Raw genomic sequence first — 25453 nt, forward strand, 5'->3', positions numbered from 1 at the left:
CTTTTCACTTCCTGGTCCTCCTTCTTGTCAGGTTAGCTTCAGCGTTAGCTAGCCAGAAGGCTTGGCACGCCCGGTAGTCATGAGACAGACGCAGCGGCCGAAGCAGTGACTCGGAGCCGGACGGGGCTGCAGCTGAGGAGCTAATATAACGCCGGTAGACACTTTGAGGATGTCTCGTCACGTGCGTACCGGAGACGCGGAGGCGCGTGAGCCGCTTCTCTCCGGTAACTACCTGGAGCCACACGAGCCGGACTCAGAGGAAGGTACGGGTTGATCCTCTTCATCACTTCATGCCCTGCAGTTTGACGCTTTCTGCTTTCTGCTTTCTGCTTTCACGTCATTTCTTTTCGACTCGAGGCCCGGAGGCAGATTTATTTCTATAATCAGGTGTGCAGCATATTTATCCAGCCACCCGCATCCCTCAAGACACGCACGGCACAAAATATCTATCCAAGACTCAGTTCCAGACAGTGGAGGAAAGTATTTACTCAAGTACTGAGTACTTCCATGTTCTGCTACGTCATGCTTGTACTTTACTTTGTTTCCGAAGGAAATATTGTACTTTTTCCTCCACTGCATTTATTTGACAGCTGGAGTTACTGGTTACCTTCCAGGTTTTACTTAGTATGTAAAGAGTAAAGCATTTAATAATCTTCTCCAAGCAGAGGTTTCTATCACAGTAAAATACTGCTGACTCATTCATAATCTGATAATGTCATATATAATAACATTTTACTGCAGGACGAGTACTTCTACTCTTTGATACTTGGTACATTTTGCTGATAGTACTAATGTACTTTTACTTAAGTAAGTTTCTGAATGCAGGACTTTTACTTGTAGTGAAGTATTTTTATACTGTTGTATTGGTACTTTTACTTAAGAAAAGAACTGAAGTTCCCACCAAGTACACTGCTGCAACTATTGTTGCCATTATTAGTTAAGCTTTTAATCGATTTAGTGGATTGACAGAAAAATAAAGTTATTTAACTAAACTTATCAAGCAAAAAATGTCAAATATTTGTTGGTTCTGTCTTCTCAAATGTGAGAAGTTGCTGTTTTCCTTTTGACTGGAATGACAGCAGGCTGAATGTCGTATCTTTGGGTTTTAGGTTGAACAAAACAAGACGCATGAAGTTGCCGTTTCTTCTCTGATGTTTTAATTGAAGATAGAAGTAATTGTTAGCTGCATCCCTTTTTGTTTAAGAGCTAGATTTTGACACAGGGTCCCAAGGCCACAAGGTTGAATAATACTTCAGTTGAGATCCTACTTTCATGATGCAAATTCCCAGAAAATCTGCAAATAATGAAATAACCAAAAAGCAGCTGACACACAGTGGACCTGATGCCTGATGTGCATCATCTTATAGTAAAAGCTTCATTTTGAATATTCTAAAAACCATCAACTTTATCTGTAGTGACAGATTGTTCTTCATGACTCGATGCCTCTTTCAGGGGCGGTGTGGTCATTTAGGGGAGGGCCGTCTGTCACTGAGGCTTCCCATCAGCTGTCATTAATCTGTCATGTCATGCCGCTGTTGCTTTTTAGGTGACGTCATTTTCGACAGGAGCGCATCAAACATCAGACGTGATGCACCGAGAAGATTAACGTATGAGGAAGCAGTAGAGGAAGCAGGTAATCTAAAGTTTAATCTGTGAAGCTGCTGTGATTTCTGTGTTGCTCTTAAACATCAACAAGTACTGTAGATACAAAGAAGACAAAGCAGCACATTCAAAATATAATTTGGGTACATTATTGTGAAAGAATTCAGTTCCTGCCACAGTAGATGTTCAATATAAACTAAGTTAAATTTGACTGCTACTCTGGAGTGTTATCGTGAGCTGTCTGCTGACTGTAATGAGGACAGCGGGACCACATCAGATGCCTACAGATGCTGCAGATAGCTTCTCTCTTTGTTTATCTTCTCTCTGTTGGGCTTTCGCTCCCAGGCTTTGGTTTGTTCCACTGGCTGCTGTTGGTGGTGTGTGGTTGGGCCAATGCCAGCGATGCCGTGGAGATTCTCTGTGTGTCTTTTCTGCTGCCGACGGCGCGCTGCGATCTGCTGCTGAGCTCCTCGGACATGGGCCTGCTGACTGCCAGCATTTTCCTCGGTGAATCACAATCATTCAATAAGGCCGTTATCGCATCAGAGCTGCGGCAGGTCGACACAAAAGTAATCTGCAGTTATTTTGATAGTTGGTTCATCGTTTCACGCTCAAGTTTCAAGTTTCAGCTTCTCAGATGGCGAAACAGGTTTGGCTGGTTTTCTTTGACAGTAAATTGAACATCTTTGGGTTTTGGGCTGTCCCTCCTCTGTCACGCAGATGTATTGTATCTGTACATCTGTACATGTATTGGGAAGAAGAAGAATAACTGAAAGAAATAATAACTAATAATAATAATGATGCTCAGGGATGAAGAACAGAACACCATCTTATCTATTGTCTCGTTACAGTCATGTTCTTCATTCCCGTTTTCTAGGAATGATGGTGGGCGGCTACATGTGGGGGTACTTGGCGGACCGGAGGGGGCGTCGCAGGGTCCTGGTCGTGTCCCTCACAGTCAACGGGCTGTTTGGGGGTCTGGCCAGCGTGGCTCCGTGGTTCTGGCTCTTCCTGCTGCTGCGGTTCATCAGCGGCATCGGGTGAGCGCATGATTTGCATATTTTTACATGTTTTCATGCAGCTGAACTTGAAGCTTGAACACGTTAACACACAACAGATTACTCGCAGTGCCCTCATCAGACTCACCAGTGGAACTTTTTCAAACGGCACCAAAATGAATCGGCTTTGACAGAACTGACCAGATGTCTTCTTGTAAGTAAACCCTGAAGAATGAAAGCTGTTTTCTTGTCTTCTGCAGGGTCGGCGGGTCGATCCCTGTCATCTTCTCCTACTTCTCAGAGTTCATGCCCCGTCTGAGGAGAGGAGCGATGATCAGCGCTCTGGCCACCTTCTGGATGGCAGGAAACATCCTGGCTGCAGGTGGGAAGATGAATCAAACATTGTCAGTGTCGCAGGATAAAAACGGGATTTCATACAAGTTATAAGCACAAGTGACACTTTGACTTGTTGAAGTTTCTGTTTACTTCTGCCATTAAGCCTGAAGCATTAAACGTATCCTCTCTTGAAAGGAAGAGTTACACAAGTGGACGTGTTGACCCGTCAGCTGTCATTAAGAGCATCACGGGGTTAACAAATCAAGTGGAATCAGTCTGAAGTCTTTTGCTAGACGATGTATTTTCCATTTTCTCACAGAAGGTTCTTTCTAATAACATGCTCGTGTTACTGTTCAGACTGTTCACACTTCACACTCCACACTTGCTTGTGGTGCAGGTCTGGCCTGGTTGGTGATTCCGAGAAGCTGGGCACGCTTCTCTCTGGGATCTCTGGACTTTCAGAGCTGGAGGCTGTTTGTGGCGCTCTGCTCTGTTCCCAGCCTCACCTCAGCCCTCCTCTTCAGGCTGCTCATGCCTGAAAGCCCCAAGTTTCTCATGGAGGTATGTAGAGGCCGGACCAGCGCTTGTGTTTGCAGGTGTTGTTTGTTTTCCTGAGGTTTCTGTGCCCTGTCTTTGCCAGGCTGCTCGGGAGAAGGAGGCGATCCACGTCTTCAGAGTGATGTTTGAGCTGAACATGTGGGGAAAAGGAAAGGACTTCCCGGTATGAACTAAAGGACGTTCCTATAAGCCTCTGAGATTCATTATTATTGTCTGGTGTACAAAATGTGTTTAGCTTAATCAGACAGCAAACACAAATAATAAAACAACACATATTTTAAAATCAAAAGGCAGATGATGTCTGTAATGGATGTGTAGTAAACTGTTTGTATGTATTGTAGTCCTTCACTCTACAGGATAATAATCTTGAACTCCCTTTAAGGACTTTGGTCTGTGTACCGGCTCCAAGCAAAGAGGGGAACCAGAGGAGACCAGAACTCAGGGTTCATGCAGAGAGAGACTGGCCTGTATTTTGAAAAAGGTGACGTCACAAACACAAGACATGACTGGACCTCCCCAGAGAGGATTTAGAGGGCGTCAGAGTCTGAGGGCAGCAGCAGGACTGTGTAAAAGCACACTTTCCTCCATAGACTCAAAGGGTCCATCTCTGTTCAGTATGTGTCCTTGTGGTGCCTGAAGTAGCACAGTTGGATCAACCTGATATGAGGCCCCAGGGGGAAATGTCCTGCCCCTCCCTGTTTAGTGTGTACAGCTCCTCAGTGCTGTAACACTACGTCAACCCATCTGATTATTTTCTTCTTCTTCTTTCTGTAAAAATCTCATTTAAATTGCCCATTTTTATTCCAACAACAGTCCAAAAACCAAAGATATTCAGTTCATTATCCTACAAAACTGAGAAAAGCGGCAAATCGTCACATTTGAGAAGCTGAAGTTTTGAAAAACATCAAAATGGCCGCTGATTATTGACTAATGATGAATCGTCTAATTATTTCAGCTTCTATCCGGGTTTACAGGTTTTTGATTTAGGAATATGCGACTTTTAAGCACAAAACTGAAATAATTAAGGTCCTAAAACTGGACTTATAAAGGCCTTTACAGTGTCAGTTATTGTGCTTTAGTTGTGCATATTCCGTATGAAAAGCAGTCGACACACAGGAAGACTTTCAGGGTCCTGTTCTGTGGCAGTAGATAATCCAGCCTTGTGAAGTAGTCATGAATATATATATATATATTTTTATATGTAATGAGAATATTCTTTGGGTTGTTTCTGATATTTATATGTGTATATATATGTAATTATAGATCATGTCTTTGGTTTGACCTGCAGGGCTCGCTGCCTGTTAAACAGATGTTTAATGCTCCGCTCAGGTCCAGGAGCGTCGTCCTGCTCATCGTCTTCTTCTGCATCTCCTTCGGGTGAGAAACCGCATCTTCTGCCCGTCGACACGCAGACGCTCAACAGGTTCAGGGCTGATGTGATAAATCAGCAGGCAGCAGTGAGAGATAACGCTTCGATAGTTTATCTTCAGCAAGCAGAGATCATGTTGCTCAACTGTGTGTTGTTGTGTGTTGCATGTTGTGTGTGGGTGTTGTTGTGTTGTTGTGTTGGTGGGTGTTGTTGCGTGTCGTTGCTGCGTGTGTGCAGTTACTACGGGCTGTGGATGTGGTTCCCGGAGCTGTTTGAGAGAATAGAGGACGGCGGCTCGCCGTGTGCCAACGTGTCCATCCCGTCTCAACTCCACAACCACAGCTGCTACCCGGTGAAGACAGCAGGTGTGTGTCTGACATGACAGATGTTTTCTTCTTCTTCTTCTTCTTCTTCTTTATCGCATTACTGATTGTGTCCTACCCCAGTGCATGCTGGGATCACTCAACCTTGCTGTATGTGTTCCTCACCTGACAGTTTACATGGAGGGCTTCATCATCGCTGCGTCCAACTTGCCGGGAAACGTCTTCACCATTCTGATGATGGACAGCACGGGAGGAAAGACTCTGCTGTGTGAGTCTGTCGTCTCAGAGTGGTTTAGGAAATGTGATGAAGAAGATGACATTTAATGTGTCTCAAGTCCAGTCTTCCTCCTCAAGCTCAATGACATTGTTTTTATTTACTATTATTTACTTTGAAAATACTTCTGCACTTCTTACACACTGTTGTAGTTGTAGCGATTAATACCTTCTGAAGTGTCCGTCCACATGAACCACGTTCACAAGTCTCTTCTCCTGTTTGTCTCCAGCGTGCAGCCTGCTGGTGTCCAGTCTGAGTGTCTTCCTCATCTATGTGGTCCAGACCAAAGCCCAGAGTCTGGCCCTGTCCTGCATCTTCAGCGGCGTGTCTGTGATCGCCTGGAACGCCCTGGACGTGGTGGGGACCGAGCTCTACCCGACCCAGCTCCGGTAGCTTCTCTTAAAACTCAACAAAAGTTCAGCAAAGTCCATGAAAGCGCCTGAAGCACGGCAGCTTTGATTTCTCTCTCAGTCTAGGTCGTGATGAAGGATCACGAGTCCAAAGAGTTTGGATCCACTGCTGCAGACTTAGTTTGAGAATGTTCCCCCGGACTCTGATTCAGTTATATTACCGTCGTTGTTTATGTTTGTGCTTTTGATCCAATGTGTTGCTTTTCTTTTCTGATTTTCAGCCTCGATTGCAAACGTTAAGCAGACAAATATGAAACACATTCTCAAAATAAATCAGCAGGTCTGGAATGACCAGTAGCTCGTGGTGGCTAATGTTAGCTAGCTGCGTAAAGAGACTATACTGATTCACTCTGCTGACTCTGCTGTGTTTTTAGTGAATTCGCCCACAGCTGCTCACGTGTCCTGTGTTTCTCTTCTTTTTCCTTCTTTCAGGTCCTCTGCTCTCGGCTTCTTCACAGGAGTGGGCCGAGTGGCGGCCATCTTGGGCAACATAGCCTTTGGAAAGCTGGTGGACACAAACTGTGCCGTACCGGTCCTGCTGGTGTCGGCTCTGCTGCTGACTGGAGGACTGGTGGCTCTTCTGCTTCCACAAACCAGGCAGACTGAGCTCACCTGAAGGCTCGGACTCTAAATCACATTCATCTAAATGAATAGATTATTAGTAATCATCCTCTTAATGTCCTCGTGGAAGCAGTCTGGAGGATTTCTGCCTCCTGTTTCTGCTCCCAGAGGAGTTTTGATTCCTGTGCCTTCTGTTGTCTCTGTGCCTTTTTATGGTGCCTCATTTAAAATGCCTGCAGCAAGAGAAATTGTCAAAAGACAGCGGGCCCCAAACACCTTCCAAGAATTATTATTCAGGAAAGTGAGTAAGAAGAAAGAGAAGTATAAACTGCAGGATGAGGATTCAAATCCTCACCAGACGTGAGTCAGAGTACGAACCATCAAGGACACCTTTAAAAAGTTTGTCAGTCTCTAAACTCTTAAAAACAAAGTGTTGAACATGGTGTTGACTTCCTGGAGTATAATCAGTGATTGGATAAGAGGCTGATTTATAAAACTGTCACCTTGAACTCAAATGGATCTCGAAGGATGTTTCAGGCTTTTAAGTGAGATATAAAACCTGCACATTCCACGTCTTTCCTGCAGCGTCTGATTTACTTTGTCAGTTTCTCTGTAAACCTGCACAGCTGTTGTAAGATATTAGCAAGTGTCCTTTAAAATCATGAGTATGCAACTCATCATCATTTTCACTGCAAATGTGTGTCATTCTGTAGTCATCATTCCCAGTCTGTGAGGACCACACCAGTTCATCATTCCCAGTCTGTGAGGACCACACCAGTTCATCATTCCTGTGCTAAACCAAAGAGAGCTGATTCCACATCACGTCATTGGGGGACCGGTGGACTGGGGCACTGGGGCACTGGGGGACCGGAGGACCGGGGGACCGGGGCACTGGGGGACCGGTGGACTGGGGGACCGGTGGACTGGGGCACTGGGGCACTGGGGGACCGGAGGACCGGGGGACCGGGGGACCGGGGCACTGGGGGACCGGTGGACTGGGGCACTGGGGGACTGGGGCACGGGGGGACCAGGACAGATGACCAGACGAGGCCACGTTTCAGCTCGTCAGTGGTTCTGAAACGCTGAGTTTCTGAATACTTTGTGACTGAAGCAGTTTATTGTTTTGTTAAATAAAAACGTGTCTTGTTCGTCTGTGTGTTGTGGAGTTATATCAGCTTCACTCTCAGGGAGCTCCAGCTCTCACTTCCTTTACTCCGTCAGTCAGAATATATGAATTCTTATTTATGTGTGAGCAGCGTTTTCCTGCTGTAGCTGCTCTGAACTTGAGAACCTCCGGTTGAATCTTTATCAGTACTTTGTATTTTATAAGATTATTCTAAGTTTGGTTTATGTAAAATCTGAAAGGTAAGCGTTCAGGAAAGTGTCCTCCATATTCACAATAGGTATTATCTTACATGCTGTACTGGTAGCATCCCAGTAGGCCACATCATTGTTTAAACTGCTGCTCTGAGCTCCTTCACTGATTTCTGTCGGTGTTTGAGGTCGAACACACTTCAGTGCTTTTTCACTGTTTGGTGACGACAGAAGACACAACACGACAATGTATCTGTATTTTTTATTTGTATAATAAATAAACTTGTAATACTTCAGGACCACATTTCACAACCACACACACGTATGATGAACCATCCTTTTGGATATTTGAAAGCCGATGCAGATAAAACAAATTGCCAGACATGAATTATGACTTTGGAGTCTCCTCTTCACTAGACTTTTGCATTAAAAGGAGAACGTCTCTCTCTTTACATTCTTCATGGTGCCTGTGCTGCAGTGACTCAACGTTTCAGGTGTGAGCGGTCAAAAGGTAAACGATGCAACGAAAAGGCCAAAATAAATCAAATCAAACTGCTGCTGCTCAGTTTTCTACGACGAGGGCTGAACTTTGACTGTTGTGTTCTCCTTTAAAACACAGCTGTTACGTTTTCCAACGATAAAGACACAACAAATAAATAAATAAAACACAGATAATGTGTTAAAGAGAAGAAACGACTGGACACAACAAAAGAGAAGCCGCATGACCTCCGACCTGAAATCTAAATATAATAAAAAGGCATGAAAACTGAGATCAAGGCAACGCTCGACTGGAAAATGTTTGATGTTATAACATTATAAAGTATCATAATCCCATAAACTCAACGCCACCTTTACATTTCAACAGTAAATATGTGTTTCAGCAGAGAAGGCTGTATTCTAATCCTAAATCAATAATTCAACGTTTTGGGGTTTCAGGTTTCTTTACCAAAAGTTCACTCATTTACGCTATTTATTATTTAAATAAATGTAAATATTTGCTTGTTTTCTGGATCTTCTGTGATATTAACCTGGAGACAAAACAACACGTCACATTCGGCTGATGGAAACTGATGGAAACTGATATTTTCTGACATTTTATGGACCAACAATGAATCAATGTATCAAGAAAATAATTAGCAGATTATTAAATAATAATTGTTAGTTGAAGCCGTAGAATTTGGTGACTTTTGTTTTTCTGAAATTTGCATCAGACATTTTGAAAACCGCTAGTTAATGTTTGCCAGGTCAATAATCAGCGTCACTCACACACACTCACACACACTCACACACACTTTACTTATAGTAGTACTGTATTACGTGTTGCCATACACACAATAACATTTACACGTCTTCAGTTTCTATAAATGTCCCACTCACTGTGGTGAACGTGTGCACGATGACGGGCAAATGCTAAAATCGAAGGTCTTTGTTCTGAGGAGCGTCGAGTTATTGATTAGCAGTATTGATTGGAATGACTCAGTTTATAGGTAGTTGTTGTCTCAGTCGAGCCTTCATGCTACATTCAAGTGACGACAAATAACTGGATGAGAATTGATGAAACTGATCTGCAGTCTGCTGTTTGTGGTGACGTGTTTTTGGGGGAATTTATATCTTCAGTTTATAATCTATTACTTATAATATCTACATCTTAAAAGGAGCTAAAATGAGAATTGGGGAGACAGATTTGTGCATCTGCTTGTCAAATAATAAGAATTATTTACTTTGACACCTTATTTCTAAAGAATTTCACCAAAACTAAAAGAAAAACCTAAATATAATAGTATAATAATAATAATATATGTGTTTCTGAAACGTTCAGGCGCCTCTCGCGGCCCTCGTCAGCAGATGGAGTGTGTGAGTACGTCATATTTTGACATATTTATGCTGTGTCTGTTTCCACTTTACATCTCTGATCTGCTGCTACATAATGAACCGTCCAGACTGTATATATATTTATATTTATATTTACTTTTTCATCACATGATCTCCCAGAAAGCTTCATGTTGTTGTTTGCCTTTTATGACTTTTAATTTGGGACAATTCGTTCACACCTTGCACTGTAACTTTAATTCTTTAATCCTTTTTATTCTGCTTCTGTATCTTCTCTTCCTGCCTCTTTATGTCTTATGTTGAAAGGTGCTCTACATATAAACTTGCCTGCATTCAGTCTCACTTCACAACATCTGCTGAGAAAGACCACAGGATGCAGCTGAAAGCTCTGAAAACATTAAGTAAGGGACCTCCTGTCCTGTTTGTCCAGGGTTCAGGTTAATTATATCACACTGCGATGTAACTAGGTGGGAGCTACTTTTCATTTGAAGTAAATTCAACTTTTAAACTCTTAAAAGATGCACAAATCTCCTTTTTTTGTAGATGAATCAGAAATTGGAGTCTAATCAATCCAATTGGCTTCTCAAGGAAAGAAAAGATGTTGCAAAAGAATGAATCTTTTTGGACAATGACACGTAAGAAACTTTAAAAGGGGGAGAGGGACTTCATATCAGGTCCAACATCAGCCGTGTCTGATTGTCAAACATCACGTACAGTACAGCTGCGGCGTTCACTGAATATCGGAGTCATTTCAAAAAGTAGAAGCTCTTGAACAAAAGGACAAACTAGAACGAAACATTCTGGAAACGTCCTCACTGCGTACAGAGAACAGAGGAGATGCTACACACGTGACGAGTCTCGGAGGACATGTGAGAGGCGTGTCGGGGCGAGGGGGCGGGAGGGCCGAGCGCCGGGGACCCGTCACTGCGTCAGAGCCAGGAGGACCTCCTTCACCAGCATGGTGCCGATCACCATCTTCTCACAGTTGACCGTCAGCTGGGCCGCTCCTTCCTCTTTGGTCGCCACGGTGACCAACACCAAGCTGCCGCTGGTCACCGTCCTGCCCGCGAACCTGTGGACGGGACGATCAGCAGGAGGAACAGGAGGACTGAGGTCAAAGCGGCAAAGATCGGAAAGTAAAGATGAAGCCACAGATAGAGGAGGGATACGTGAGTCAGTCGGCTGATGCACAGTGAAGCTCTGACTCTGCACCATCACTGCTGCTGTTACTGACACGTGATGAACTCAATCACTCCACATAAAGATCAGAGCTGCTTCTTCACACAATCACTTTGACAGGTTTGACTTTGACCACAGAGGAGGACATATCAACAGCTCAACACATCACGCACACTGGCTTTACTGATCTGAAATGTGTGAATATAAACAGGATCTCAGACTATTTCTACTGGAGGGACGATGCATCTTGTCCTCACAGACAGTCACTTCCTGTGGTCTCCTCTCACCTGCACTCTTTATCTGATCCACAGGGGACTCTGCTGAGGTTGGCGGCGGTGGTCACCGTCTGGACGATGGCGTGTTCGTTCCGGCACTTTACGTCCAGGGTTAGCTTCTCCGTGATCTCGTTCATGCCCATCAGCTGACCTGCAGAGCGGAGGACAGTTACCTGCTGCTTATTGTCTCTCTCTCAGTGGATAAAAGCACTTATTACTAACACGGCGACACACGGCAGGTGCTGCCGGTACAGTGTGGGGACTCGGTACGGGGCTGCTTTATATATGAAGTCAAATAAAATCAGTTATTTGTCAGGATATCCACCAGCTACAGACATATACAGTATCATATACAGATACTGTATATATGGCTAACACTACAGGGATTTACACACAAGCATCTCCTGCAGCCCTTAAGGAGATGGATGTAATCAATACATCAATAATCAAAATGCTAATGAACTTAAACTGGAATGCACTGATGCTTCCCACTGAACACAGCAGAGGAGGGACTCACTTCTCTCCGCCAATCAAATCTGTGAACTACAAGCCGACTGTTCAGTGTTGTTTCAGAGAAAGAACTTTTGCACCAAATCGGTTTCTTATTTTCCTGCTTGGCTCTGATTTTGGAGATTTGCAGGTCAAAAGACATCAAGACGTCCAGCTGAAAACCTCCTTTTTCACATGTCTTGATATAAGACATATATATGCAGTAAACGTTGTTTGTGTCACAGCTCCAGTCTCCTGTCGGCTGTAACCATCACCTGCTCCCGCCTTCCCCTCATCAGCCTCGTTTCCACTCAGCTCGTCTGTTGTGCTCATCAACGTTTACAGAATTCACTAATCGCTTCAGCCATTTAAACATTTGCTGGTTCCAGCTTCTTAAATGTGAGAATTTGGTGCTTCAGTCTAAAACCTGAATGTCTTTTTGGACTATTGGTCGCACAAAACAAGCGATCACATTTCATAGAATAAACCAGAGGCTCCTTGGATGAGATAAATAAATCTGAGAGGTCATGAAATAGTTAACAGTTTCTTTTTTCTGACTTCTTGGCTTTTGGCTAAAGAATGACTAATTCTACATATTCAGGCCATAGTGAAAGTATTAAACACTTTGAGTCTTGGGTTGAACTGGCCAGATATACTTCGGGTCAATCTTATTCATTGAGCCCAGTACGACTGATCACTAATTTGCCTGAAGGAGCTTTACAGTCTGTCCCTGATTCAGAAAAACTCTGAGGCCACGAGGGTCAAAAAGGCTGAAAAACAGTGGACTAAAAGAACAATCAGTTAATCAAAAAATCAATCAATAAATAAACGCTGATGACAGTAAGTGTTAGTTGGACGTTGAATGAAAAGCTCTTCTCTCGTCAAGACGTCTTTTGACCTGCGAATCACAGAGACCATCTGTTCCTCTGGTCCAGGTTTGAATGTGCAACAAACCCTTTACGCAACATAAAAATGCAGTTTCATTGATTCCCATGATGGTCAGTGGTTATCAGCAGTTAGAAAGCTCAGGGAACAGAAACATGAGCGATGGTGCACATGATGAAGAGTTGCTTTGTGTTCACACGGTGCTGGAACGGTGAATCAGGATCAGTGGATGAGCATTTCCATCATTCCCGGCGCAGCAGAGTGTGAGCGGCCTTCATAAGAAGCAGGTTAGTACAGGTGAGTCTGTCTGCAGCTACAGACCTGGAGATGCAGTTAAGTGTTGATTACCAAGGCAGGAGGGGAGGAGGGGGGGTCAGCCGGAGGAGGGGAGTGGGGGTCTGTGTGAGGTTGAGGTTGGCTAAAAGGCAGGTGGGCACACAGATGGCTGGGAAAAACAAATCTGTCAAAGCCGACTTACCTAGTTTGTGTAATAGCTTCTCTAGTGGGGACAGTACGAAGAGGGAGGAACCGTGACATGACACATGTTTAAAGAGTCTCTGCGGGTTTGTTAGAGCTCACAACTCGCTCAGTGTTAGTCAGGATGGGAAACGAACACCAAACCACAGACACATGCTGGAAACTGGCGTCTGTAGCTGCTCTAACAAACACTTTGGTCACTTTGAGAAGCTCGGATGTCGGTGTGTTTTCAACACTTAGGGTCCGTCCCAAAACCCTCACTTGCAGTCTGACGTGTGCGTTCACGTCCTACAGCACATTTAACCCAAAGTGGTGAGCAACGTCCTGATGCTGCAGCTGGAAGTATCCCCCAGTCTGCCAACAGCACCAGTCCAGCTGTTGGCTGGTGTGCACAAACAATTGACTTTGTGAACGTCAGCATTAATAATATTATTATTATTATTATTAGCTGTTAGCAACTTCAGATATGAGCAACTATATTTTTCTGTTTATTGATATTTTATTTGATACTTTATATTTGTACTATTTCCTACTTCATACTGTAACTGCTCCTCAACAATATTTCCTTGATATAATTAAATAAATCTATCTTAGTATAACTCTTTCTAAATAATGTAATCTCTCTTTTATGTACAGTAGAGCTCTGTGCTTGTCTTTATTCATAATATTCCTCCTGCGCGCTCCTGAACGTAACTGTAATACTTCATGTTTCTATATATTTACTCAGAGCGCCTCATTATCATTAACCACGAGATGAATACTGCAAGTGTGAGTACTGAGACGGACTCGCCTCATTGAAATGAAGAAACATGCAATACTGTGATTATTCATGTGATTACACACTGTAACTGTCATGTCGACTACCGGACGATCAACAAGTGCAAACACACACTCACAGGTGCTGCATTTATTTCAAGGTGTGTGCAGAGAGAACATCTTAAAATAACTGCTGGTGAGAAAAGAAGATAGTGATGTTGAACGTAACGCACAGTTTCAAAGGTCTTTTCCTTCTTACAGTCATTTCATCAGTGGCTCGAGTTCATGTTCAGTTACTGAATGCAACACAAGTGCAGCAGGTTTTCTTTTTCCTTCGTTTCGATGGTAAAACGATGTATGTGGAGTGAAGCTTGTGGGACTAGGAGCAACGTTAAGACACATTATTATTATTATTATTAGTGTGCCTCGCTTCACTTCAGGCACACTGATACATTGATTGAGAATTAGTAAGAAAGGAACTACGAGACATCACTGGTGTATCCACCTCCACACAGTACAGACATTCAGTAACTGACTCATATATTCATAAACTTGTTGTAATGCGATTGCAGTAAAGAGTAAACACGTTTTCATCATTTCATCCCCTTCAATCACTCACCTTGTTCCTTCTTAAACTCATTCTCTGTCAGGAAGACGGGCCTCATCAGCTCCCCAACCGGCGGCTGAATGGAGACGAAGAATTTCCTGGTGTGAGTGCTGGAAATGTAGAGAGACATTCAAGTATTATTATATTAATATTGTTTCATTTGTTTCCTCCGTGCTGCACACAGAGCACGAGTCCTGAAAGAGACACAAAGTGAGAGGAGAGAGCGCATTTATGAGTCCTCTGAGAGGACCGCAGGGAGTCAGAATCCGCTCGCTCACCACAGCTGGAAGTTGGCCGCTTGTGTTGAGTCACAGAAATCGATGCCCATCACAGCCGAGGCCGTCTCACCCGCCGGCAGCAGCTCTGTCAACACCAAGAACAAACAGACGTCTGCAGTCAGAAACCAAAGTGTGACCTCCAGCGCAGACGGCGAGTTCGAATCAAAGTTTTAATTCCATCACTAACTCACGCTGACAGACAGTCGGGGTACTCCACATAATGAACAGTGGATGGTGGTGCTACGGCTCCAGCATGCTGTCTGATGTTTTTTATTCTGGTATAGTAACTACAAAAACATTAAGCATACTTTGAGAGTTTAAATCCGTCGGATCTTGTTTCTATAAGTGCTGCTTTTATTCAAGTGCTTCGCTTCTACTCTGCTTTCTTTCACCTGTAGTTTAAATTCTTTCCCGTTTTATTTTGTTCTGAATGTTTCACTTTCTACACTTTCATCTTGTACTTTATGGTATTTCGCAGCTTTATGCTGTAAAGTGCTTTTATTGGAGTGGTTATTTTCTGTTGAGCGTAACGGTCACTGTCTTTCTGCTCAGTCTGCAGGTCCAGACCGGACCAGGACATCCGGACAGACTGGTATACATATTCACCCTCATCAGAGCCTGACTGATTCTTAAAGGCCTCTGCGTTCAGCACCATCATCAGGACCAGATTTCCACTTGTACACATGAAATACAGAAGATGAATCTTGGTGTGTTTGATGATCTGACATTTCCTCTAGCACCACCTTCACTGTTTTATCTCCACTACTGGTGAGGCTCTGAGAGCAGAACACTTTTTGTATTGTCAATTAAAGCCAATTTAAAAACAACAAACGAGAGATTAAATACACAGGAACGATTAAATATCTAATAAATATCAGTAATTTAACAAAAACCATAACACAAACAACAATAATACAGATAAACACCACTGTAAGGTAACACTGCAGTGTGTCTGTTGTTTGTGTTTTCACTGGTGTCTGGTTTGGATTGTCCCCTTTGGGCTCCGTCACTCACCGATGTCAGGAAACTCTTTGACCCTCATCCCAGACTGGAGCTTCACGTCCTCCATGTGCAGGCTCTTGGTGTCGGAGGTGGCGTTGTTGGTGAACTGCATCTGCACCGCCACCATGTTCGCATCGGGGCTGAACGGCTGTCGGCTGAAGCAGTACTCCACCGACAGACCCTCGCCCGTGATCCGGTGCAGCAGCTCGTAGCTCTTCAGTGCGCTGGAGGGAGCGATGGTCTGCAGGCGCAGCAGGAGCTTAATCATTAACGATCATTAACACAGACTGTTTCTGGTAATACACTGACCTGTTCGGAAGTCTTATGTGATGTGTAAAATAGGGAGAGTGGCTTTTGTATATTGGGAGATATTATTTCCTGTGGATGAACAGTTCTTTTCCATCCTTTGGACTATCTGGTTGATCCTAGTTAGACTCACTTCAAGGTTTTAACCATTTATTGCAGCGATATGCATTTTAGATCGGCGGCAAACCTGAGCAGCCTGAACACAGACTGTCCCAGAGCTCACACACCCCCCCTCCTGGCAGAGAGACGCAACATGGATGCATTTTAAAAACCATTCAAAATTCACCTACGACTAAACTCTAATACAGGAAGCCGGAGGAGGAGGGACTTCACTTAGGACACAGAGACAGACTATGATGGGACTTCCTGGACTACGGCAGGCTCCGCCCCTGCTCTGTCGGTCAGCTATCATCTGCTTCTGTGAATGAGATGCGAGACGTGTGCAGTACTTACGGCCGGAGAGAGAACAGCGTCAGACAAAGACAGTCCCTCCAGGTCGGTCACCAGGCTGTTGGACAGGAAGCTGTTGACGGGTGTGACTTGAGGAGAGGGAGCAGGTTCAACTGGGAGAAGAGACGAGAGTTGTTTATTGTCTCTTGTAGGAACACAGTTTAGTTTTTTGTAGCTGATTACCAGAAGTACATCTACTATTACTGTGATTTCTTAGAAATGAAGCTCCTGTGACGTTTCCTCACTGAGGAGAGCCTCATTACTTCCTCTTTCAGAGCAGAACACGAACATGAAATCACTCACAGTCATCGAGGTCGAGCAGAGACATTTCTTTCTTCTCTTTCTTGCTGTCTTTCTTGACGGGCTTAGAAGGAGGTTTAGATGCAGCCGCCTGGAGGGAGATGAAAGCAAACTGACGTCACTGTGTGCAGGTGGGGGCAGTCTAAATACAGGAGTGTGTGGTCCATAAGTCAATCAGAAGAGTTCAGTTCTCTTGATGTGGACACATTATCTATACCTTTTTCTTCTTCTTGGCTTCTTCCTCAGACTCGGAGTCTTCAGACTCTGATTGGCTGCTTTCAGACTCGCTCTCCTCCTCCTCCTCGTCAGATTCAGACTCTGACTCGCTCTTACGTTGTTTACTCTTCCTCGCGTGCTTCCTCTCTTCTTCTTCACTGCTCTGCTCGCTGGAAAGGAAAGCAAAGGTCCCATGAGGATCCCAGAGTTGTTATTATAAAGGGATGAGACAGACTCTACAGAACTAACTGAACTGGATCTGTGAAACCGGCTGCACGAGGGTCCCACAGGAGAGTAAAGTGACCTTTCAGTATAAAATGACAGCATGTTGGTCTATGCACAAAATGGAGTATCATACATGTTGTATTAACAGACATTAACATCTAAAATGTATTCAAAAGGTTGGAGTCACATGTCACGATAAAAACCTTTCGCTTTCTTGCACTGGCTTCTTTAACTCTTTCTTTTTCTTCTTCTTGTCCTTTTCCTCCTCCTCCTCCTCCTCCTCTTCCTCAGACTCAGAGCCTTCCTCGCTCTCTTCGCTCTCTGATCCCGACCTGCTCTCCTCGCTGCCGCTGCGACTCTCCGAGCCGCTGGCGGAGTCCGACTCTGAAAGCGAAGAGAGGGTCGGTTATACTGTGGTATACAGCACATGTAGTGACGTACACATGTAGTGACGTACACATGGAGTGACGTACACACGTAGTGACGTACACATGTAGTGACGTACACACGTAGTGACGTACACACGGAGTGACGTACACATAGAGTGACGTACACATGTAGTGACGTACACACGGAGTGACGTACACATGTAGTGACGTACACACGGAGTGACGTACACACGGAGTGACGTACACATAGAGTGACGTACACATGTAGTGACGTACACACGGAGTGACGTACACATAGAGTGACGTACACATAGAGTGACGTACACATGTAGTGACGTACACACGTAGTGACGTACACACGGAGTGACGTACACATAGAGTGACGTACACATAGAGTGACGTACACATGTAGTGACGTACGCATGTAGTGACGTACACCTGTAGTGACGTACACACGGAGTGACGTACACATGTAGTGACGTACACATAGAGTGACGTACACATAGAGTGACGTACACATAGAGTGACGTACACATGTAGTGACGTACACAAGTAGTGACGTACACAAGTAGTGACGTACACATGAAGTGACGTACACATGTAGTGACGTACACATGTAGTGACGTACACATGGAGTGACGTACACACGGAGTGACGTACACATCGTATTGTACCGATCGACTTCCACAGACAAACGGGCAAATTTTAAGTAAATTCTTCAGCTGCCAAATTTGCTCCAGTTTTTTCTTGACAAACAGACATTTTTATTGTCTCTTGTATTATTGATTCCACACACACATTTTCTTCCAGCTGCAAGTTACAATAAAAAAGATCAAGAAGCACCGCTGACACACAACTAACTAACTACAACATCAAACTCAGCTTTCACTCTCCACTGAAAATTCTTCATATTCCCAATTAGGATAGCATGACACACAAACATAATACTGAAGTACTAAACTCGTACTACTACCAGTAGAACTACTTCAGTAGATAATAAAGAGCATGCTATGCATATTGTTAAGATAGTAGTAGTAATAGTATTTTTTCAGTGCAGTGTGTATAAATCTGTGGCTGAAAACAACAGTATCCAGCCCCCTGAAGTTACCACTGTCAGCTGACTCCGTCGGCCCGGACTCGCCCTCCGAGTCGGAGTAGAACGGCTTCTCCACCTTCTTCTCCTTCCTCTTCTCTCGGCTGCTGCATTTGGTCCATTCGGGCACCTGGCGGGGGAAGCAGAGGGGACACAGTCAGCCGGCTCTGCCTCGGTGACCAACCCCTCAGACAGAAGCAGAGACGTGGGCAGAGTACAGTAGCGTGGCCATGAATGCCTCTGCCTGGGCGTGATGCAGCCAAATGAAGCCAGCCGTCGGATCTGCTTTCAGATCTGACAGTCAGAGAACAAATTCAGTACAGACACTAATGCTTGTATGGAGTCTTTCTTTCTCTTTTGAATTAGCACATATAGATGTTAGCACCAGGTGATGCCTTCATGACCAGTTGCAGAAATGGTTTTCTTTTAATACAGGGAGCAGTTCCATTAAGAGAAGTGATGTCTTTGAGGAGTGGTGACCGTCCTCCCACACTTTAAGAAGAGAGGCTGTCTGTCTCGCTCTCCCTGTGACCAAACTCATTAACTAGAGCCATCAGCTAATGAGTGTGGACGGCTCCAAATCCCATTTAAAACCCACCAGGCTGCTAATGCATCTCGACGTGTCAGAGGACCGCACGTCCTGCTGAAAGAATCACTTCTTTAATGGTAGAGACCGAGGAAGAGGGTGCCGTGTTCCAGGTAGCTTTGGCTGAGCTAAGCACAGGACAGCAACTACGTTAGGCGGGGTGTCAAAAAGCACTCGGGTTTTGCCGCTATATGGGTTGAGGCTCAAAGAGGTGGGCTCTAACTGACTCACACTCGTTAATGTTGTGACTCTTTCAAGCAGCGTAAATACCTGGCAGATGTAGAAAAGAAAAAGATTGGGATGGAGGTGAGATAAGGAAGGAAAAGGTTTTAGAGAAAAGTTAGGAAAGCAAGAGAAACAGGCACAGGAAGGTTTCTGAGTCTAAACCGAAGACGTGTGAGAACAGTTTCTGATATCACAGAGACAAAAAGAAACCCCACATCTCATCACACAATGCTTATTATATCATGCCTGCTAAAATCAATACACTCCAATATAACTTAACTAGACTGTAATTACTTAGATTAACGTTCACTACTTACTAATACATCAGGCAAATACATGACGATGCATTCAGTATAAATGTCTTCATCAGTGACGAAGCATGATGTGATACTGGCATGGACTGACATGAACTCAATGAGGAGTGAAACAGGAGAGCAAGAAATCACATCACTCCAGAGGAGAGACCAGAAGAAGAAACTAACTGACCAGCTGGAAAAACAATCCCCACTCAAGGTCCACTTACTCGCTTGTTCTGGGGCTTTCAGCCGTATCACACTCATGGTCTTCATCATCAACAGACCAAATGTTTTCATGAAACTGTAGAGGTTAAAACTTTCTATTTTTCTGAACACTTATGGGAAGTCTTGTCCTTGTTGGCTTAAAAGTGTAAATAAGTGAGTAAGTGGACCTTGAGTGGAGATTATTTAGTCATCTGCAGTTTTCGAGGTCAAGAATTAACTTTCGATCTCAACTTTTACGCCAACATGGACGCGAAGTCTTTGAACGTCTACAGCTCCTTGACAACCGAGCAATTTCATGTGATGATGAAGACCACGAGATGGTCAAAAGCGTCAGGACAGGTAAGTAAGTGGACCTTGAGGTGAGACTGCCAGCTGCAGAATGAACATTTAATCCTTCTGACTGGTTTCATTTGCTACTTGATCAGCTTTAAGATCTCGATGATTCGGCCTCAGCTCGTTTTCCACATCTTCAATTCTGCAATTTTCATTTCTTTAAAAGAGGATGAAGAATTTTCTCTTTCCACTTGAGACAAAGACGGCCGTCACATTTATCTTCTGCTAATCTGCACTGATTCAGGAGTAAAATCTCATTAATCTCCTCTCGTCAGTTTGACCATCATCAGTTACGTTATGACAACCAGAGAGAGAGAGACTGTAGGAGGAGAGAGAGAGGCATCAAAACAAACTCCACCGCACTCTCAAACTGAGGGGGGGGGCACCTCTCGCCAGTCTCCCAGCAGGCCGATCCGCCCCTCGCCGGTGGTTATGACTTCCTCTATCTGTGGAGATGCATAATGTGCAGAGGGAGAAGCTGTCAGGGGGTCCACTGAGGATCCACTGACCCCCCCACAACATGAGAGCATGTAATGAGACGATGACCGGAGGTCTACTGCTGCTGCTGAGGACCATACTGGTACACTTTGAATAAGTACAGAGAGTTGAGACGTGCTTGAGATCCCACAGCATCATGTTTAAATGTGTTATTATGAATGGATTTTACTCTGCCGAATGTTATTTAACGCTATTCATCGTATTTTAAAAACTGGACATTGTAAGTCGATGTTTATTCTCGGTCTCAGCTGCATGTTTCCAATAATTTATCCAAGAACAAGAAACTGTTCACTGTGATGGATCAGATGTCAAACAAGTTTCAGCTCTCTGCAAAGGAAACAACTGTCTGGCTGCAAGGCAGGGAATCAAATTATAATATAAATGCTTTGGAAAATCAATAATGTAATTATTTACTTATTTAGCCAGCTAAAACATACTAAACTCCTGGTCTTTTACAAGCTTGTATTCTGTACACCACCAGTCAAATCGAAGTAAAACTCGAGGTATTTAGCGATGCACCTGTTAACACTGGCTGTGGGACATTTGGACTGCGAGTAAAACAAATCAACACTACGATTCATTAATATGACAACAAACATGACGACAAAATCAAGTCTTGAGGTCACTCCTGAAATTCAAAATCAAGTGGTTTCATGAGTTGAGTCTTGATTTTGACAAAGACGTGACACACTCAAGTTTTGATTTCGTGTCTTCATTAGATCACGTCGTGACCCGATGGCACATGGAGTGAATGGGATGGAGAAGAAGAGGAGGGGCTTTGCTGGGTCGGGATGATGCCCTACAGAAGAATGTACTGGGTGCTCTTTAAACACTCTGTTCAGCTTTAGTCTATTAGAGTAACTTAACAGAACATTTGGAGAATGATGTGGCCAAATGAAACACATTGCAGATGCACAACATCAACTATTGGCTGCATCTGTACAGTGACATTGTATTATTGTGGATGTCCGCCCCTCGAGCAGAGACTACAGGAGACTACAGGTTTACTGCAGTGAAAAACTCCCAAATCTGTTCCCTTCTGTATCACATGTGCTATTGGCTCAAACACTGGTGAGAGGTCACCTGGACGGGGCGAGCGAGCTGCTGCCGAACAGAAGCAAGTGCAGCAGAGAGGGTGAGGAGTTCAATATCACTTTTCATAGTGAATCAGAAGTTTTTAAATAGACGCTGTAATCCTCTTTTCTCCTTTGTGACTCATTCTCCTCCATGGAGGGGGGAGTTGTTAAGCAGCATCCATTTGGAAACAGATGGAGGCCAAAAAGGATGTAACTGATGAGCTGTTAATGCTAATGAGCTGAATGAGAGATGGCTAGTGGAATCAATGTTATATTGGAGTTCATGTTATTTTGGATGTGAGGCTCTGGTGACTCTGTCCAGCCCCTCTGAGGCACTGCTCTGGGGCAGGAGCAACCCTCGCTCCCCTCCACCTTTTGGGGCCCCCTGAGACCCCAGAGGGCCCCTGTGTCTCTGTATGTTACTGTTCCCACTGCACGCACAGAATCCTTCACCTCCACGTTGCGCACGGAGGGGTCAGGGGCGGCTTCGGGCCAGTCGGGCAACTCCTGGTAGCCGCCAGCCTTGGCATTCAGCAAGTGGGACAAGGAACCCAACTGGAAGTGGTCTCGATCTGCAAATACACGAGAAAAAAGGAATCCAGAATGTAAACCTGCACCGAACAGAACAGAACATGCTCTAAGTTTTGGATGATAATTTGGGGGCTTTGAGTGATGGAAGCAGGAAGCACAACGTTGCCATGGAGTCAGTCAGATAGTTGTGGGCAAACTGGCACCATTAAAAGTATGCCGAATTAGCTGTTAACAGGTCCTATTTACAGTGTACTCATGGATGTACACACAACGATCACTGGTTTAATTTGATACTGAAGGAACCTTAAAAACATGATGATTCTCAGGCAAGTTCTGGAGTCTGGAATGTCTTTTTTCTATTATTTCTAACCCGATTTATGGACATGGGAGATAATGAAATCCTCGGGAAGTGTAAGTCTGTGTGTTCAGATTGGACTGAGTTACGACTCTGACAAGGAGTAGTAAAGCATACTAGCTGACCAGAGTACATATCTCTGTAATCTGTGTTTCAGTGTTCACGGTCATCCCATGAGTTATAGTGTGACTGTGTAAGCTTCAAACTCTCTCCAAGCTGTGATCAACTGAAGACTTCTGTACCTTTAAATGGAGACTCCAGGATCGGCGCAGGTTTCAGGGCGAGGAACAGTTTCTTAGCATACTTGCTGAGAGCGCCACTCTTCTCGGTGGGCACGATGAGCTGGCGAATGAAGCGCGCCCGATCACGGATGTCGTAGTTCTGATCGTACTTGGCCAAGTTGAGAACATACTGCGTCAACAGTTTGGTCTGCGAGAAGAAGAGAAGATGAAGGACATGGAGGATGAGGAAATCGGTTGTGTTTGTGCATATATACGTGTGTGTATCACATAACAATGTCTGTATGATGACCCCAGGTAGTGAACGTCACACTGGGTAATAAGTCAGTTAGCGTCACTAGGTGGTTGCTAGGTGTTTCCCAGGATTTTCTGAGGAGTTACTGGGGTGAATTAGTTTTCTTGAGTTGCAGCTGGCCCAGTAAAACCACCATTACTGTCTAAAAAAAGTCTTTTTGAGTTAATTTTTTCAAAAAGTAGTAAACAATATAAAATCTCTGAGCCCACCTATGTGGTATAAACACCTGTGACAAAATGTTTGCTTCTTACAGTTGAGTTAACATCATTGGTTATATCGGTTATGTTTCTCTTTTAGTTTTATAGTCTTTTTAAATAGTAAAAACTTGCCATTCTCACCTGTTTGGAGTTGGTGAGATAGAGTTTGGCGGCCAGATTGATTATTTGTAGCTTGACAATGTCCTCTTCGTTAGTGAACGACTTTGCCATCTTCCTCAGGACGTCCGGGGCAATCTTAGGTACGTGCTCACAGTATTCTCCAATCAGCCACAGGATGCTGGCCCGCGCCATCGGCACCTGACAACAATTCAGATTCAATTTAAAGGTTGTGTTAATCTACCTATCTATCTTCTTCCACTGGTGCTGCGGGGATTTAACTCCACATCCAAAGAGATGAACAGAAAGCACAGCTCTTGTTTCCTCTGCAGTAAACAGACATTCTGACAGCTGTTTGTGGATGAGACTCTCACCTGGATGTTGTCTGTTAGTTTCGCCATGTGCTTTATGATGTCGCTGTGTTTCTCCGGTTGCATCTGCAGCAGCTTCTTAATAACCACCACCGACTCGGCTACGACCAACTCTGTACAGCAGGAGGAGGAGAATACGTTTTCCTGCATCCTCATTTTCACTCACAAGTTAAATAACAATCCTTCTTCTGTATATTCCTCAATATGTATCACTTAAAAAGCCTCTCACCGTCTCGGTTGGACAGCAGCTGCACCAGGCCGTTCAGACACGTGTCCCTCACCTCGCCGATGTTGGTGGCACAGCGGCCGATGGCTTGGATGGTGGCGGCCACAAAGTCTTTGTCCATGCTTTTAATGTACGTCTGCCGGAGCGGAAATATTCACTCAGTACAGTTTTACTATCGTTACTCTGATCGAGGACAGAATTCGCTCCTCTGTGTCACTGTACCTGAAACTCTCTGAGGATGGTGGAAATGTTCGTCTCGTTGGCCAGATTGGTGAGAACCTCCAGCTGCAAAAGACAAAACAGAGAGACTTTCTGATCTCTGCAGAGTTCATCTAAAAGGTGGTGGAGAGGAGGCCGAGCGGCTCACACATGTTTCTAATCTGTCTGTAATTTTGTCATCCTGATTGTCCACACTGTTGGTCTGTTCTGTACACGTGACATCTATTTCCAGTCCTCTGCTCTCTTCCTGAGCTTTCTACCATTTTTTCCACGTTAGAGCATTTTTTGGGAGTTTTTCCTTCATCTGAATCAAGGGTCTGAGGACAGAGGGTGTTGTATGCCGTACAGACTATAAAGGCCCTTCGGCTAACGTATGATTGTGATTATTATACAAATAAAACTGACTTGAATAAAGAAAACGTATTTACAGTACAGTACAAGAGAGTAAGTCAGTGTAAGTGGGTTTAAACTGATTGAGGACGTTGTACTAGCTTGGCTATCATGAGTTGACAGAACTAATGGTCTTGATTCAGCGCTGAGCTTTAAGAGAGAAGAACCTTAAGGACTTTGATCTGGGTTGGGTCTGTAGAGCGGATGTAGAAACTCTTCAGGTACGGTTCAAACATCCCCTGTGAAACAGAAAGAAAGCTCAGTGAATCTGCAGCTCACACACACAAACAACCAGAGCAGCTCCAGGCGTGACTCACCCTTCTCTTAATGGTCATCGTTGCTACGTTCTGAAGAACGACGAACTGGACTTCACTGGAGGGAGAGACAGAAACAGGACAGAAACAGATTCAAGTGTCCTTCTGTCTGCTTCATCTGAAACATCCTGCCGCCGTGTTGGAGGTCCACAGGTAATATTTGTAATTAACAAGACGTCATCAGTTAGCTAACATATCAGGCAGTGGTCTGACGTGGTGTTTGCTGCTGTTGATACGAGGTCTGGTGAACCCACACAGGTGTTTGCACTTATTCTGCCTGATCCCACCTCGAGTGCGGCCTGACTAGCCTCACATTTTGTTGTAAATTTGCTTTACATGCTCATTTGTTTGTAGACGGTCTCGTACACAAACAAGGCCGATAAAAGACGTGGTTTAAAAAAACAGTTATTCTTCAAGGAGGTTCGGCGCGGTGGTTGTAATGAGAGCTGAGACGAATA

The 25453-nt window shown here is 44.3% G+C and overlaps 2 protein-coding genes across 5 annotated transcripts in view; one reads left to right on the top strand and one right to left on the bottom strand.

The window, feature by feature from the left end:
* Nucleotides 1–75: 75 nt before the first annotated feature.
* Nucleotides 76–7283, top strand: sv2 (synaptic vesicle glycoprotein 2). 2 transcript variants are annotated; one of them, XM_070907585.1, is made up of 13 exons: nucleotides 76–263; nucleotides 1547–1633; nucleotides 1948–2109; nucleotides 2480–2642; nucleotides 2861–2982; nucleotides 3334–3497; nucleotides 3577–3657; nucleotides 3877–3975; nucleotides 4783–4871; nucleotides 5101–5228; nucleotides 5359–5454; nucleotides 5690–5849; nucleotides 6303–7283. In XM_070907585.1, exons 1-13 carry the CDS (start codon nucleotides 170–172, stop codon nucleotides 6484–6486), a joined length of 1629 nt encoding a protein of 542 aa, XP_070763686.1. In that variant the 5' UTR covers nucleotides 76–169; the 3' UTR covers nucleotides 6487–7283. The 2 variants fall into 2 exon arrangements, with proteins under 2 accessions (XP_070763686.1, XP_070763687.1); XM_070907586.1 differs by lacking the exon at nucleotides 1948–2109.
* A 3213-nt stretch (nucleotides 7284–10496) lies between these two features.
* Nucleotides 10497–25453, bottom strand: part of LOC139286476 (AP-3 complex subunit beta-2) — a 34273-nt gene continuing 19316 nt past the window's right edge. Inside the window, exons 10-28 of one of the 3 annotated variants that reach the window (XM_070907279.1) lie at nucleotides 24999–25053; nucleotides 24849–24920; nucleotides 24295–24357; nucleotides 24076–24208; nucleotides 23850–23959; nucleotides 23500–23676; nucleotides 22870–23056; nucleotides 22183–22313; nucleotides 19320–19358; nucleotides 18518–18632; nucleotides 17224–17404; nucleotides 16797–16965; nucleotides 16583–16670; nucleotides 16283–16392; nucleotides 15536–15764; nucleotides 14522–14606; nucleotides 14256–14353; nucleotides 11042–11180; nucleotides 10497–10683 (exon numbers count right to left, since the gene is read on the bottom strand). In XM_070907279.1, the coding sequence (XP_070763380.1) occupies nucleotides 10497–10683; nucleotides 11042–11180; nucleotides 14256–14353; nucleotides 14522–14606; nucleotides 15536–15764; nucleotides 16283–16392; nucleotides 16583–16670; nucleotides 16797–16965; nucleotides 17224–17404; nucleotides 18518–18632; nucleotides 19320–19358; nucleotides 22183–22313; nucleotides 22870–23056; nucleotides 23500–23676; nucleotides 23850–23959; nucleotides 24076–24208; nucleotides 24295–24357; nucleotides 24849–24920; nucleotides 24999–25053 (2368 nt within the window). The remainder of the gene's footprint in view (nucleotides 10684–11041; nucleotides 11181–14255; nucleotides 14354–14521; nucleotides 14607–15535; nucleotides 15765–16282; nucleotides 16393–16582; nucleotides 16671–16796; nucleotides 16966–17223; nucleotides 17405–18517; nucleotides 18633–19319; nucleotides 19359–22182; nucleotides 22314–22869; nucleotides 23057–23499; nucleotides 23677–23849; nucleotides 23960–24075; nucleotides 24209–24294; nucleotides 24358–24848; nucleotides 24921–24998; nucleotides 25054–25453) is intronic. The other 2 variants (XM_070907281.1, XM_070907280.1) reach the window with 2 other exon arrangements.

Source organism: Enoplosus armatus, chromosome 6 (assembly GCF_043641665.1).
Source record: "Enoplosus armatus isolate fEnoArm2 chromosome 6, fEnoArm2.hap1, whole genome shotgun sequence".
Classification (NCBI taxonomy): domain Eukaryota; kingdom Metazoa; phylum Chordata; class Actinopteri; order Centrarchiformes; family Enoplosidae; genus Enoplosus; species Enoplosus armatus.